This window comes from Ammospiza nelsoni, chromosome 14 (assembly GCF_027579445.1).
Source record: "Ammospiza nelsoni isolate bAmmNel1 chromosome 14, bAmmNel1.pri, whole genome shotgun sequence".
NCBI classification, from domain to species: Eukaryota; Metazoa; Chordata; class Aves; order Passeriformes; family Passerellidae; genus Ammospiza; species Ammospiza nelsoni.
The window spans coordinates 8,773,455-8,788,349 of NC_080646.1; the positions used below are offsets into that span (position 1 = coordinate 8,773,455).

At 40.9% G+C, this 14,895-nt stretch overlaps 1 protein-coding gene across 1 annotated transcript in view; it reads left to right on the top strand.

Annotated features, from left to right (window-relative positions):
* Positions 1-14,895, top strand: part of IL16 (interleukin 16) — a 39,901-nt gene that overhangs the window by 12,611 nt on the left and 12,395 nt on the right. Inside the window, exons 4-11 of the mRNA XM_059482104.1 lie at positions 1,038-1,443; positions 9,082-9,218; positions 9,908-10,040; positions 11,536-11,629; positions 12,080-12,222; positions 13,955-14,065; positions 14,451-14,565; positions 14,767-14,840. Coding sequence (XP_059338087.1) covers positions 1,038-1,443; positions 9,082-9,218; positions 9,908-10,040; positions 11,536-11,629; positions 12,080-12,222; positions 13,955-14,065; positions 14,451-14,565; positions 14,767-14,840 — 1,213 coding nt within the window. The remainder of the gene's footprint in view (positions 1-1,037; positions 1,444-9,081; positions 9,219-9,907; positions 10,041-11,535; positions 11,630-12,079; positions 12,223-13,954; positions 14,066-14,450; positions 14,566-14,766; positions 14,841-14,895) is intronic.

The window sequence follows — 14,895 nt, forward strand, 5'->3', positions numbered from 1 at the left end:
AAGTACTTACATTTCAATCGGTATCTTCTCTAGAATTGCAACACTGGTATCAGTTAGGTTCTGCGAGGAGAATAGAAAAGTTTGTGTAGTAAATATTATAATAGAACTTAGGTGAGAGAGTCAAAGTAATTAATTTAGACATCCTCTTGTTGAATTTTTAAGCTGACACATACCTACCATAGCATTTCTAGAAAAGTTTTTTGAGAGAGTTTTAACTACTTTGTTATCTTAAAATGCTCATTATGTTACTCATTTTACAAAAGCTCCAAATTTTGGTCTATTTTGATTGTATATATTTTTTCCAGTTTATCTTAATTTTATATGTTGAATCATGTGCTGAAATAAACCATTTCTGTAATAGGACACTTTTTGATTGATGTACTGGAGGTGTATTCCTTTATAGAATTCAATCCCTAATCAGATATTCACATCTTAAGTGCTTCACTGGGTCCCTCTGTTACTCTTAAATGCACAGTCTAAAGTGAGTTCTGGTTTGCAAAGGTGGAAGCTTTATGGCAGCCTGACATCCCTTACTCTCTCAAGGCTAAGATCGACTTTTGCTAAACCACTTACAACTCGGATGTGCCAGACAGAAAATTTAGAGTTGACAATTTGATTAATCTTCTTTGAATTATAGTGGTTTCATGAATCAAACTTCAGAAGGAGCTTCTTCTTTCCAAATAATATTAGGAGGATAGAGCAATGCTTTTAAAGTATCTTCCTTTTCAATTTGGGATTTCAACATGCAAATTCAGCAGATGCCCAAAGCAGGCAGACAATGGCAGCATCACAAACATTTATTAAAAGCACTCCACTCTGCTTGGGTAACATGGCAAGAGAATGAAAAGGTGAAGGAGGATCTAGGAGAGCTCTGCACAGAAGCAGAATTAGCAAGTCATGAGATATCACGTGGCTGTTCTCAGACTGAAAGGCTCTGTTGATTCGATTTATTCATTAGGGCTTTCCAGTAGCGTAGGTTATTAAGTGGGAGAAAGTAGGGTATATTACAACTTACTTTTATATTTCCTTTCCTGGAGGATATTTAGCACCACAGAAGCAGAGAAAACTACTGAAAGTATCATGCCACATAAATGGGAGAATGATAGGAAAAAGAGCAGCAGCTCTCTGAAGATGGATCAAAAGAACAGTGCTGGGAACAGGAAGTCAAGAAAGTTTCGCTCCATTTCAAGATCCTTCATACTCTGCAATGCCAAAACCAGCGATGATGGGTCGAGTCCCGATGAGAAATACCCTGATCCACTGGAGAGCTCTACCAGCTGGGGTCAAGAGGATTTTCACTGCTGTCCCAGAACTCAGCTGCCATACACAGCAGAGGCAGAGGACAGCCCACCTGATCCTCCACGTGTGGTCACCAGCATCCTCCAGTCCAAAGCTGCAGCAAACGAGAACTGCAACAACACGAGAAGAAAGTTCCTCACCAAGGTAGGCAACTCGTGCTGGGTATTGTAATGCTTCCCACTGCAGTAGTTCCTAAATGGATTAATTACTATTTCTCAGGAACTTAGGGTTCTACTTGGCTTTTTCAGAGCCTATGAACCTGCAGTGCTCCTGCTCTGCATAAAAGGCATGAAAATATACTGGCTTCCCTGCTGTGCTGTTGCACTCTGCTGATGCACAGCCTGCTGAAATCAGTGCCTCTAGGCCACTGTCAGTGTTCAGACAAGTACAGCTGGCGTGTTCTCTCTGCAAGAGACTCTTCAGCTCAAAATATAAACCTGTCACTGTAGCAAAGTGCTCTTGTAGTGTGATACCATGATATCTCACAAGCCAGGTAAGCATGAATTGTATTAATACTGTGTCAGACACAGGAGATTCAGTAGGCAGATGCTCTTTCCCTCTTATTCAGGGAGAAGGTAGTGATGGCTCTAAAACCACCAGAGATGTCACATTTCCTAGAGATGTGAAAAGTCTAAGAGCCTCATATTACAATGCTATTCTTTAATCAGCTATGTGAACCCAAACAATCTGAACAACCTTTCAGCCTGAGTAATATATTTTAGATGGCTTTAGAAAGTTCTTTCAGTAGGATAGCCTAATTTTTCCACTTTCTCTCTACCTGTTGCTGTGATGTGTAAAAGGGACCTCACTGCAAGTGTCATCCTGGCATCTCCTTTATTACCTTATGCCTCTTATCTGTGCAGATACATGCTTATCTGAAAGAACTGATTCTTTCACCTAAATAGTTGTCCTTGTATATTCTATTTTATTTTATATAAAATAAAATATGTGTTGGCTAAAATTAGACATCTATGTCTAAACACACAGTGGCACAAGTGGTACTGAAAATCAGAATCTCCCCTTACCCTTGATGATGACCACAGCATGCCCAGCATCACAAAGACTACAGCAGGATGAATCAAGGTGTTTCCACTCTTGACAAAGTCCCTGTAGGAAGACAAAACCAAACCAACCTGCTATTGCATTCTGACAGCAAACAAGACCCAAGTCCCAAAGCTCACTCAGTCCCCTGCAAAACCATGCCAACTCCTCCTTTTTGGAAACAGTCCTTATGCACCCTGCAGATGTCTCTGAGTGAAGGAGCTGGCCTCTGTGCACTCCCCATCTTTTCTTTTCAAAAGCTGAAGCACTCAGGTTTGTGTCAGCTGCCACAGTCTATTTCCTTGCACATCTCTCAAGTGTGAGGGCTCCAATTACTGCTGTGACCCATATCCACATGCAACTCCTCAGTATCTTATCTCAGACTGGAAGTTTAGGTTGTTTGCTTTTATAGCTGGAAAACAGCTAAAACAGGGATCTGAGGAACAGAGTAAGTCCCACAATGCCTTTTCACATATAAAATAGAATTGCTAAGGATATAAATCCAGTCTTAGGCTGAAGCATCAGTGTCACTGAAGAGCATGTGTCGGATGCTGACATAAATTAGTCAGCAGCTCAGTCCCTCACAGCAGCATTGGGGTTGCTTAGCGCTGCTGTAGGCTATGAGTACCATTAAATTCCCACTCCAGAGCTCTCATAGCAATCTAAACCTCTTCAAATGCTACTTGCTAATCTTCCATACCTTTCAGAGTCACGGATCAATGAGTGATTCTGAAGTCTTATCTTGGCTTGCTAAGTAGGATGAACATTGGTAACAGCCACACCAACCCTGTCCTGTGCCTCTGAGGCTTTCTCCTGGAGTATGAAAGCAGTGATCTCTACCTTCCATACAGCACAAGCCTGTCAGAACAATCTTCTGTACCACATGTCTTACAAAGCTTAAGCCTTCTCTCTTTAAGAAGTCAAACAGGCATTTTTTCATGTCCCAGTGTAATTCTCTCTCCTCCATCTAAATGTGACACTTCAGAAATTCATGATGTGTGAGTCAGAGCTGAAGAATCCTTGTCTTTGTTCAAGAAAATTGATTCCATTCTTTCTGTGGTATTTTTGAGGATATTCCATTATTCTTCTCCTTTCCAGCACCTCCAGCCCTAAGCGTGACTCTGAAGGTGTTAATAACTCCCACAGAACTGAACAACTTAATATTGCTGTCACAAGGAAGGAGAGAAGAATGCCTAAAAGTGCTGCATGATTTAATGCTCCCTGTGTATTTCTTCTCCAGAGTAAGGGGGAACCTGTAACATCAGCATTCAAAATGCAAATTCCTTTTTTTCTGTTGAACACCATAAGTGCCTCTCTGAGCCATACTCTGCTGACTGCATGGGATACACCATAAGCAATAAATTTTTAGCAAATCAATGTTGCAAGACTAAATAATAGATTTTTTTATTCCTCCTAATATTCTGTCAGCAATGAGAGCAGATGAACTGTCTTTTAATTCATTTGGATTCTGTGGCCCACCATTGACTTATATTGACTATTACTTGCTGTGTCTAGCAGCCCAGGGTTACCCTGGTGTCACTTGTTCAGACACTTTCTGAGATGAGGTGTGCTTGATCTGGTATGGTATGGTATGTTGGACTGCCAGCTGGTCTATGTATAAAGAAGCAGATCTCCTTTACAGTTTGCTTCTCACAAAATCAGCAATTTTCACAAGGCCTGAAAGAAAAGAAACCAAAGAAATGGTAAGCAGTATCTGATACCCTGAGCATGGACACAGCAAATACTGTAGAAGATGTCTTTGCCTGCTCAGACTGAAATCACTCCAGTTGTTGGAGAACTGGGCAGGAATAGATGATATCAGCTCCTTCAGAGAACAGCAGGCTTTGCTGAGTGTGAGAGCTGCTGCCAGAAGCACTTCTACTACTCCAAGAAGCATTCCATTACATCTTCCCAACACTCCCAAAAACCCAGCAAGCACTGAGAGCTACCAGTGGGGCTGGTAGCAGGGCTGAAATATCATCTAGAATAAACTAGAATAGAAAAGGGTTGAATTCTGATTAAATAAATACGGGAACTGAGCTGACCTGACTGCATGGCTTTACTTAGTTCTAGAAACTTCTGCATCCCTTTTTTCCTTTAGTCCCTGACTCTCTGCTTGAAAAAGGGAAAAAGCAAAAGGTAATTTTTCTCCTTTGGTCATCAGCAGAATATAATTTTATTAACTTGCCTTGATGCAAACACCAGTTAGCTGGCCCTTTGGTACCAGGACAAGTGCTATGGCAACAGACTGTAATGTTTCAAACACAAGCCCACAGGCAGGATGGAAAACCAAAGCCAGGAGAAGAGACTGCATTTATTTAGACATTTATGTATTTATTCAGTTTTCACACCTCTCTCTTTCTGTCTGCCCAGCCTTCTTGCTTTTGGTGCCCATCACCAGGTCATCCTCAGAGCAAGCTGGGAGAGGAGCTGTTCCATTAATGCAGCATGTGGTGCAAAATGCAGGCCAGCAAAGGCTCCCAGGAAAACACACCAAATGGCAGATGGCAGGGGAAAGGTTCTTCTGTAACATCTGCTGTGCTGAATTGTCAGTCTAAGGCACGGCTTGATCTCATGCCCTGCTCCCTGCATCATCCTGGCTTTCCAGCTTCTGCCATTTTACTGGTTTCAAAGGGAATATGCTGCTGGGAAAATGAATTACACCTTCTATAAATACTTTTAAAAGACCAAGGCATTGGGCTAGGATACGTCAGAGCCAGCGGAGTGAGTTTATGCCAGAGAGACTCTGGCCCTTTCTGTCAGAACTGAAGCAGAAAAAAATTTCTCCTTGAAGAAAGTCCCCAAAGATCATATTCTCTCAGAAATCCCAGCCATTTCACAGTCATAAGACTGTGAAAGACCAGAAAAGCTAAATATTTTAATAAATTATTGTCCTGCTGTTAGATATATTTTTCCTTTTATTTTTTCCTTTTTTTTTAAACCAGCAGTCAATTAGCTCATTGTCATGCACTTGGTTAACTGAGTCGAAGACCTTACTTGAACTAGCCTTGTATAACATTTCAATTCAGACAATCTAACTACTGTGTCTTACTTTAAGAGTGCACAAAAGTTTTTCAGTTTTCCACAGATGCCATGGTTACCCTTATTTCTAAACAACATCTGGAATTAGATGTTTTGAGATGGGACTCTGGGTTAGAAATGTCTAATGAAAGCATGAAGGAAAAAAGAATCTTTTAAATGGCAGATAAAAAACATTCTCAGAAGCTTCACATTTTGGATGACAAAAAATGGTAACAGGAAGAGAGAGTTGGCCTGGATGTACCAATTATTTTTCCAGAAAAAACACAAGAAAAGTTAATCTATTCTCACCTGTGTAACGTTCCAGAAGGCTCTTAAAGTCCTTTACTTTTTATCTTTCAGCCAAGCAGACTCAGTTTAAATACAAATTTTGCTTTGAGTGGAACGTACAATGCAGATAAAAGTTTCCTCAGAGTCCTGAAGTTCTGGAAAGAAAAAGCAGAGAGTTAATTCACTGGCAGCAAATATATGTTTAAATATATATTCTAATAATGAAGAGACAAGGCTGACCAGGATCCACCTGCCCCCACCTCAAATCTGACAACCTTCTTTTAGCAAATTTTCAGTACTCACTGTATTCAGACCTACAAATCCCCTTTCAAAACAAACAGAATAAATAAAAGGATCCTTTAAAAAGGAAAAGGATGTAAAAATAAATACTGCCTTTACTCTTGGAACCATCAGTAGTATCTCTATGCATAAAATAATCAGAGACAGGAAAAAATATTAAATAACTAAACCCAAAGCAAATTGACTGTGTGCACAAGAATTGGTCAAACATTTATTTTTCTGAAGAACAGCTTTTATTAATTTTCTGTCATGTTGCAATAACTTGGATATGAATATCATGATCTATATCCAGGACCCAAAAAATACAGATGTTGACAACATGCAGATATTTGCCACATGTCCATAGACCAATAAAAACTTATTTTTTTAAGTAATTCACCTAAATGAATTGCAGCAATGATTGAGACACAGAGCTAATTTGAAATATATCCCAACTGGGTAGTATGACTACAAATCTAAACAAAAATTGTTCCCAGGATTTTTCTGCTGTGTACAAGGGATTTAACCTCTACTTTCCTGATGACTAAGTGCATGCAACTCACAGTTCTTGGAAAAATCTTCATATCAGTTTATATTTGGTGATGTTTCATATGGATGTCCCAATAAAACCCAGAATTTCCAGCCTGGCACATGTCCCATGGTACAGAATACAATCTCTTCCCCAAAAGACTTTCACAGTGTTGCAATGAAAAACCTCAGAGCCAAACCCACTGCTCTCTGTGATGTCCTGTGAAACTGGGCAGAGATACAACACTTTTGGACAATTAATTAGGAGGATATTTATAAACATGATGAACACAGTAGCTATGTAATGTGAACAAGCTATAGGAAAGGCAGACTCTGCTTTTATCAGAGATGAGCTGGGAACAGTCTGAAAAGGCCTATGAAAATCAATAAAATGAAGTGTGGAGAACAGCTGTGCAAAGTTGTCTGTGTGTGTCTGACAGGTGTCTGTGAGAAGATATGTGTATCTTTCAAGGGAGCATTTCACAAGAGTAGGGATTCGTAAGAAGAGAAGCTGGCAAGTCCAAACTTGAATTCTGAATACAGGAAAAAGGAAGAAAATCACTTTCTTAAACACTGAGTTTTAAATACCTTTATTCTTTCACAACAGCCCCAATCCACAAGCAGCTGACATCTCAGAAATGCTCAGCCAAATGGCAGAATAATTTCCTGCCTTTAATATCTATCTTACATCTCTCATGTTTTACAACAAGCACATCATCTTATTGAAAAACCTGTGAGTTTCAGTGGATGCTCCATGTATGCAGAATCTGACCTCTAATGTCATAATCATGCCTGAAATAAAGGACAGTGCAAACAAACAGAAAAGGAACTCACATTTTTTGCTACTCAAGATCTCAAATTTTAAGGCATCAGAATGTTAATCTTTATTTTGTTACCATGCCGAACACTTCAAAGAACTGCCATAAGATCATGAAAAAAAAAGAACATAATGTAATCCTGATTTCAAGTAAGCATTTCCCAAGATATTTATCTTGGGTGAAAAGTAAATATAAAAGCTCCAAAACTAATATTACAGTTCAAGCCAACTGGTTTAAGATAGAACTCTGTCCATGCTTATATCCTTACCAACATATTACTCACCAGAAAAATTCTTCAGGAACAAAAAAGGCTTCGTGAAATTCAGACACTCCTCATCAAAGGCAGACAATCTGGAATGCAAGCAAACCACAGAGTTAACGAGTCAGTCAATACAAGTGTAGCCCTTATCCATTACCTACTGAACTCAGCCCAGGGCCCAAGTTAAATATTTCATTCATTCACAGCCTTAGATTCACTCTGGGAGGTTTCAGAATGGAAGCCAGGCTTTGGTAGTCAGCTTGAAAGATAATAACCTTTATTGACATTGCTGTAATTTGCATTTTGTGTTTGCTGTCAGTTAGGAATGATGCAATACCTATTGATTTTTGGTGAAGCAGCACAATGATTCTCATCCTCAGGGCTGGATGAGGTCTGCCTAGGGAGGAAATGAAGCCCTACTGATGGTGAAAGTGGCTACACAGCTTTCCTTGTGCTCTCAGAGGACTACAGATTACTGGAAATAGTTTATGCACTTTGACCAGGGGCCCTGGGAGCAACACAGACAGTTGACCACTGTTATGTTTTGTGGCCTGTCCTAACATATGAAATTTGCCTCCCCTTCAGAAATCTATACCTCAGTCACACAAATCTCTTGGGAACAAGCCTGGATCCAGGATACACTGAGAGCCCTCTTCACTTTGTGGAGTATGGAGAGGCTGGCGAGGGCAGAGGAGGTGGGTTCAGCTGGGAGCAGAATAAGGGAGAAATGAATGATTCTCTTCAATCAGGAGAAATACTAAGCAAATGGAAAATAAATTGTGTGCTAACTTTCCAGCTTTCCTTGTCTCTTTAAAATTTTTAGGTGTTCATATTTGTGCCACAGGGGTGTAGTTCCTAGTCAAATGTGTTGTGCTTCATGTGCTCAGTTGCTCCATTCTTTGCTTTCCATATATGCCTCAAAGCACTACTCCTTCTGAATGGCCCTGTGTTAATGATTCATAACTGCATTAAAGATATGCTTACAATTAGTCCTCCAGATGCAATGCAGACTACAGCAATTTCAACTAGTCTGGAGTGGACAAAAAATTTTCCACTGCTGCAGATCTCTCTGGTCCCCTGCCCCCACTTAACAAGTCAGCAGCAGGGGTGGAGCATCTAGTGTTTTGTATACACTTATTTTACTTATTTTCCATTCAGACCTCTTTTGTTTTCCAGAGCATTTAATTTTCTGGCATGTGTTTATTTTCCTCCCTGTCTATTCTTACAATAGTTAGCATAGGCAAAGTCTACCCAGTTACTATGAAAAGTCTGTTATTTGTTCTCTTCCCCTCATGCAAAGGGACACTATATTGTAATTCTTCCCTCTTGTAGCCAGAAGCCACTGAAGTCCTAAGGAAAATAACTTCTGTAAAACACTGACTCTATAACACCGTTGTTTTTTCTCAAATGGACAGTGTTAAAGGCTCCTGTTCTCCTGGGAGGCAACCTGGTTCTAAGCCTTTCTTAAAAAGGTTCAGAATAAGTGTAAGTAACTTTTAACAGTTTAAGTACATTTTTGCTCATGCAAACTCTCATCTTCTGGATCAGGACAGCTGTATCTGCAGGCTGTGCTCAACATCAGGGAACAGCAGCTTGGGAATGAAGATCTCCAGGAGCCCGAGATGTGCATCTTTCTGGAAAGGGTTAACAGGCAGCCATGTGCCTGCTGAGGGCCCAGCAAACAGGTAAAGTACATGTGGAGTTAGCAAGTTATTACAGAGACATTTGTTTGCACAGAGTTTGCACAACCAGCTTTTTGTGACAAGCTATGCCTTGAGCTCAGTTCCAGAGAAAAGAAATGATGTCTGGGAATCTTTCCTTACATTGCTTCCAGTTGGAGACACAGGTCAAGATTGTAGAAAAATAGAACTGTGACCACTCAGCGATCTATGCTGCTCAATTACACCAAGAAATAAAACCTGGAAGAAGAGAGAGTGTACGTAACATCAGGTATTCAAATGGTGATTCCTTGTTAAAGGGCAGTGTAGGCTGGCATCAGTCCCACAAGGACACTGGAAAGCAATGTGAGTCAAGGTTCCTGACAGGAAGTAAATGTAGTCTTTGATCAATTTTTCAGTGCAAGACAGAGAGAAGGGAGGAATGTCTTGCCTGAATGTCAGCTGTGTGATCACCAGGCAGCCAGTGATCACCAGGCAGCCAGTGATCACCAGGACTAGGCAAAAGAGAGCAGCAAATGGGAAAAATCCTAGCAGGGGATGGGAGTATCACATGCCCAGGTACCTCATGGCAGCCCAGGTCAAGGCAGAGGCAGAACTGCAGCTGACTCCTCAGGTAGTGAGACAGGTAGCACATGGAACAGGGCTATACTATTCTGCATCAAATAATATACAAATGATTCTTTTTTTCCTTTAAGGGATGGTTGTCTGAGCCCAAGGGATGAACTGTTAGCACTAAATGCACAATCACTGAAAGACCTGCCCAGAAAGGAGGCTGAGTCTCTCATTCCCCCACCAACACGGCTGGTGAACATCATGATGGCTCACAAAGTAAGCATGAGCAACTGTGGGGTGATGGGACATTTACTTTAGAGAGGAGGGAATTTGCTCATCAGACATTTGAAGATGGTTTTGCCTTTCATGACAAAACCCAAAACCTCTTGTGGTCAGACTCTGGTGATTTTCAGCATAGTTTTTCCCCAGATAAACAGAGGCTGTGGGGAGGCCAAGGCTCTGGGAAACTCTAGCAAGGGCTGTTCAAACCCTTCTTTTAGAAACACACAGCTTGCTAATGTTAATTTTTCATTTAGAAGAAAGGCAGAAATGGATTTAAGGGAAGATCCATAAATCCCAGAGAAGCCAGAGAACAGGCCCTGTAACAAATAGTTCGGTGAATCTAGCATCCATAGTTAATAGCAAAGAATTTTCAAGCTAGCTAGCTTGGCAAGAGAAACACTGCAAAATCATTTCCAAAATTCATCTTTGAGGATCTTCTCCATGTTTCTAATTCTGAGGAGTTCCCTAAGGGAAAAGCCCGAGTAGGATTTTGCTACTTGGCAATACCCCCACCTGCTGTCCAAGAGGAAAATTAGCATTCCATAGGCCTTGTATCTCCAAACAGAACTCCTGAACGTGCTCTGACACTGCTCCTGTCTCAGCTCCTGCAGAATAACACTGAGCAAAAATTTGGCATTTTGTTTTATTTATATCAGTTTCCATATGGTGTCTGCATTTAATAATTTTCTTCCTTTAACTGGGATTCCCTCAGGATCAAAATAATTGTGTCACAGAAACAGAAACAGAATCAGAATCAGGACTTGCAGGAACCACCCAGAAATTATTCCTAAAATCAACTGTCATTCAGATGTGATCATGTACTTATTTTCCAACAGCTCTAAAAACCTACATTTAGAGAGCTGAATGTTTTAATCTACAAGTTTTTAAATGCTAGAATTAGGGGCCACATTTTCAAAAGCAACAGGTGATTCCAACTGGAAGCTACTGATTTTTTTGAAAGCTGTTAAACTTAGTCCTTGGAGGTTTTTGAATACTCAGATTGTACTTTTACTAAAAAACATCCATCTGAATCAGAAGTTAGACACCCATCCACCACTGCATAAAATGGGATTAAGAATTTTTCCTCTTAAATGTAACACCTCCCTGAGGTGCTTAAGTACCTGAAAAGTATCAGCTACCTCCAGAATTTAGATAAACGTGGCTATATCTTACCCATCCATCAATCTGTCTGGACCCACTGGGCATGCTCAATTAATTTTCTGTTCATTTTGTCTAAGGACCTGAACCTATTTCTATCTTATTATTTCGTTATAATAATTTTTATAGCAAAATTTCAGCCTCATTCCCCTTTATCTTCCTATTGATTTTAAATAATGAATTTTGCTCCATGTTTTTTTTTAGATTCAGGCTGAAATCTGTGCAAGCCAAATTAGAAGAAATTTGGTTTTTAAGAATAGATCACTTTGGAAGTTTCTTGCATAGCCATGGCTTTTGTTTGTTGGGTTTTTCTTTGTTTTGTTTGTTTTAGGAAACACCAACACGTAAGGACAGGCCTTTGGAAATACAGAATGGTTTTCTGCACGGTAAGGCTGCATGCCAGCGGACTCGCAGTAACTCCACCAGTAAGTTGCAGAGCAATAATCTGTTTTCTTGCAATACTCAAGGGGTGCAGATCACCCCATTGTGTGATGGTACTACGGTGCTAAAAGAAATGTTGAATGTTATCCAAATTTATTCTGGGATCCTTAGCTAAGAATTGCTGATGCATAAAATCATCAGCTGCTGTATTCACAACATCCTGCATCCCAGTTTGGTGCATAAGGTTTGCATTTTATGGTTTGGGGCCTTTTTTAATGGTATATTCTAAACAGGCCAACACATTTTTGGTAGGGAATGCATGCTTTTTACCATATTTAACACTAATTACTGTCGCCAAAGCGACAACTGAAAACATCGGTGCCTTCTCAACGAGATTTACAAAGGGAAAACCATTTCTGGGTAACATTTGCCTAACATGCCTGTGCTGTTTGTCCAAGCCTTGTGCAGTAACTGGGCTCTCTGCCCACCCTCAGGTGCGAGCCCGCTCTGGGCCGGGGCTGCGGAGGGCCCGGCGCCGCGCAGAGCTGGGCCCCTCAGGGAGCGCCCACCCCACGGCCTCCACGCCGGCCGAAAATCGCTGTCACAGCAGCTGGACTGCCCTGCAGGGAGAGCCCCGGTGAGTGCCACAGAGACACCTGAGGAACACACGGTGCTGTCCCCAACGGGGCTCTCTGCACGACCATGGCACATCCTGCCAGATCCCTCTGTCCTGCAGGCCCTGCCAGGGCGATGGTCACTCTGCCTCCTCTGCTTTCTGCCCCCAACATCTCCTCTGTTGGCTCCATGCCATTTCTCCATGTTCTCCTTCCCATTGCCCAGCAGGTTCTTTGGTGTGGCTAAATTCCCAAGGGTGGTTTACACCACCCCACTCTGAGCCCCAGTGCCCCACTGGCCCAGCCACGGCCACAAATGGGTATGGACTGACCATGGCTCTCACTAAAAGAGACAGATTTAAACACCTGTTAAAGGAGGCTGGAGACTGGCTCAGGTGCTCTCCAGATAGATGCCAACTGATCCATGAGATGTTGGGAAATGTTTCAAGTATTTATGGTCCCCAGACTCAGACGTGGAGAAGGAGATGGAGGCAAAGCTCCTCACACTCATCTCCCACCTCCCTCCCTGCTGCTCGCTGCCTTCTCCTGGCCCATCACCAACCCTGAGGGACCCAAGGGTTTAACAGGAATAAGGAGGTTGCAAACCAGAGCACAAACCCAACCAAACCACGCCTGAGTGCACAGACAGGTCCTCAGGGATTCACTGGCTTTCCTTCTCCTCAAAGCTCCTGCATGGCTGCCCATTTGAAGAGGCTCCTTGGCAGCATCCTGGCTTTGGGTATTGCTAACCACCACAAACAGAAATAAAAAATACACCTTCTCACACAGAAACAAGGGAAATTTGAAAATTTCCAGTTTCAGATTCAGAAGACTCATACCAGAATAAACAGTCACCCTGGTCAGACAGAGGAATGCATTCTGGAGAGTGTGGTTTTGGTGTTGCATACCTGTTCACTTCTTAGTCCCATTCCAAATCCCATGTGGAATAGATAAACCAGTTTTCATGTCAAAATTGAGATTCTCACATATGCAGAAGCCATAATTTTGGCTGATTTTTCACTCTTCAATCCCTGCTAGTTTCACTTTGCTGCATTAAAAAAAGAGAAAAAAAGAGTGTTGAACTCTCTCAGATATGTAATAAGTGCAATTAACCCTGACCCTGCTGAACTTCATGCATAGCTAGTTTTGGGTAATGACTTCTGTCAGTGCTTAAATTATCTTGTATACCCAATTCCATGTTGAAATAGGAGGTTTTCATTAAATATTTCACTAAATATTTAATTAAAAGTTTATTAAAATGGGACAAATCTCAGAGGCTGAATTTAGGAAATCCAACAGAAATTCATATTTTGGGGAAAATGCTGAAAACAGGTTTGGTATGTGCCAAGATAAAGTTTTTAGCCTCAAGATGAAGGAAAGATTTTGAATGTCTTGATTCTAGTTCAGTTCTCGAAGGCAAAAACTATAATACTTGTTTATATTCCCTAATGACCACAAATAGGTTTTGGCTTGGGGACTCAAGCCAGAGCACAAATATATCTTTCTACACCATTTCACCACTTCAAGGACCAACATCCCAATTTTTCCTCCAATTTAGTCCCTACAGGACAAATTCAGTGAGCAGAGATTTTCTGAATAACAAATAGATTATGAAAATTGCAAGGATTTTTTTTAGTACAATCAGTTACAAGGAAGAAAATTATAAATTAACAAGTTGCTGCAATGTATGTTCAAGAATTACTACCTATGCATAAAAGAAAACTGTTGGTTTTGTTGATTTTTTAATGTTCACAGGCAATTTCAAGGCCATCCAGATCCCTAAGTACAGCACAACTTGTGCACACATCCTGTGGCTCACAGGCTTCAGTGATTTCAAACATTGTATTGATGAAAGGACAAGGGAAGGTAAGACTGGCTCTGTTGATTTACTGTGAGTTTTACTTCATGTCACAAATGTGATCTGCAATGTGCAGAGAAGTGACTGCAGGTTGCTACTTTTGGGCCGCCAGTTCATATCCAAGAAAACATTTAAAAAATCATTTAGACTCCTTGCTATGTGCATGCAATGTGGATTAATTGATTGGAACAAACAAAAAGCAAAACATGAGAGGATTCTGCTGAAATTCCCATTTACACTTACTACAGGCAGCAGAAAAAAACCACTATTTTTTCATGTGTTATACTACCCCACTGACAAGACTGCCCATGTAGGTAATGCAGAAGAGACTGCAAATGAACTATTATGAGAACAGAACATGGGTTCTCACACACTTTTCCTTTCATAAATTAGGGTTTGGGCTTCAGTATCGTTGGTGGTAAAGACAGCATTTATGGACCAATAGGCATCTATGTCAAAACCATCTTTCCTGGTGGAGCTGCTGCTGCTGATGGGAGGCTACAAGAAGGTGGGAAATACATCTTCTCTCCCTTTTCCCACTTCCCAAAAAATGACTGAAAGACAGATTGAAGCTGAAATGAGCCCTAAGTGACTTTTACACCTGCAACCATTTTTGCATTTGCAAGAGTCTTTTGGAGTGCATGTATTTTATCATGTAACTTATTGCACAATACAGTAATAGTAATATAAATTTTCTCTTTTGAAACAGGTGATGAAATCCTGGAACTGAATGGAGAATCCATGCATGGATTAACACATTATGATGCTCTGCAGAAATTTAAGGTTATGTATTCTCCCTCCAGAACAACCTCTGGTTTTAGACACAATGTGCATGTGA